This window comes from Puntigrus tetrazona, unplaced genomic scaffold (genome assembly GCF_018831695.1).
Source record: "Puntigrus tetrazona isolate hp1 unplaced genomic scaffold, ASM1883169v1 S000000006, whole genome shotgun sequence".
Classification (NCBI taxonomy): Eukaryota; Metazoa; Chordata; class Actinopteri; order Cypriniformes; family Cyprinidae; genus Puntigrus; species Puntigrus tetrazona.
In genome coordinates this window covers 443099-443302 of record NW_025047686.1, presented here as the reverse complement: position 1 = coordinate 443302, position 204 = coordinate 443099, and the positions used below count along the sequence as shown (strand labels likewise).

Sequence of the window (204 nt, the reverse complement as noted above, 5' to 3'; positions counted from 1 at the left end):
TTAAAAATGAGGGTACAGAGTTGTCTAATGCAAATATTAAGCGGAACAATCAAGACACAGGAAAAGAACCCTGTACCTGTTCTCCTTCCCATTAGGAATGACAGAAAGGCGGTCTGTGTTGTTTCTCTCAGTGCACACGTACGTGTTTCTCCTCGACATGCCCCCCGATCCAGAGTTATTCTGAGTGATGAGAAGAAAAAAAAA

The 204-nt window shown here is 42.6% G+C and overlaps 2 protein-coding genes across 2 annotated transcripts in view; both read right to left on the bottom strand.

The window, feature by feature from the left end:
• LOC122332182 overlaps positions 1-204 on the bottom strand; it is a 31269-nt gene that overhangs the window by 21761 nt on the left and 9304 nt on the right. The window contains exon 16 of the mRNA XM_043229483.1: positions 77-180. Coding sequence (XP_043085418.1) covers positions 77-180 — 104 coding nt within the window. The remainder of the gene's footprint in view (positions 1-76; positions 181-204) is intronic.
• LOC122332218 (MAP/microtubule affinity-regulating kinase 3-like) overlaps positions 1-204 on the bottom strand; it is a 2690-nt gene that overhangs the window by 1150 nt on the left and 1336 nt on the right. Inside the window, exon 3 of the mRNA XM_043229514.1 lies at positions 77-180. Coding sequence (XP_043085449.1) covers positions 77-180 — 104 coding nt within the window. The remainder of the gene's footprint in view (positions 1-76; positions 181-204) is intronic.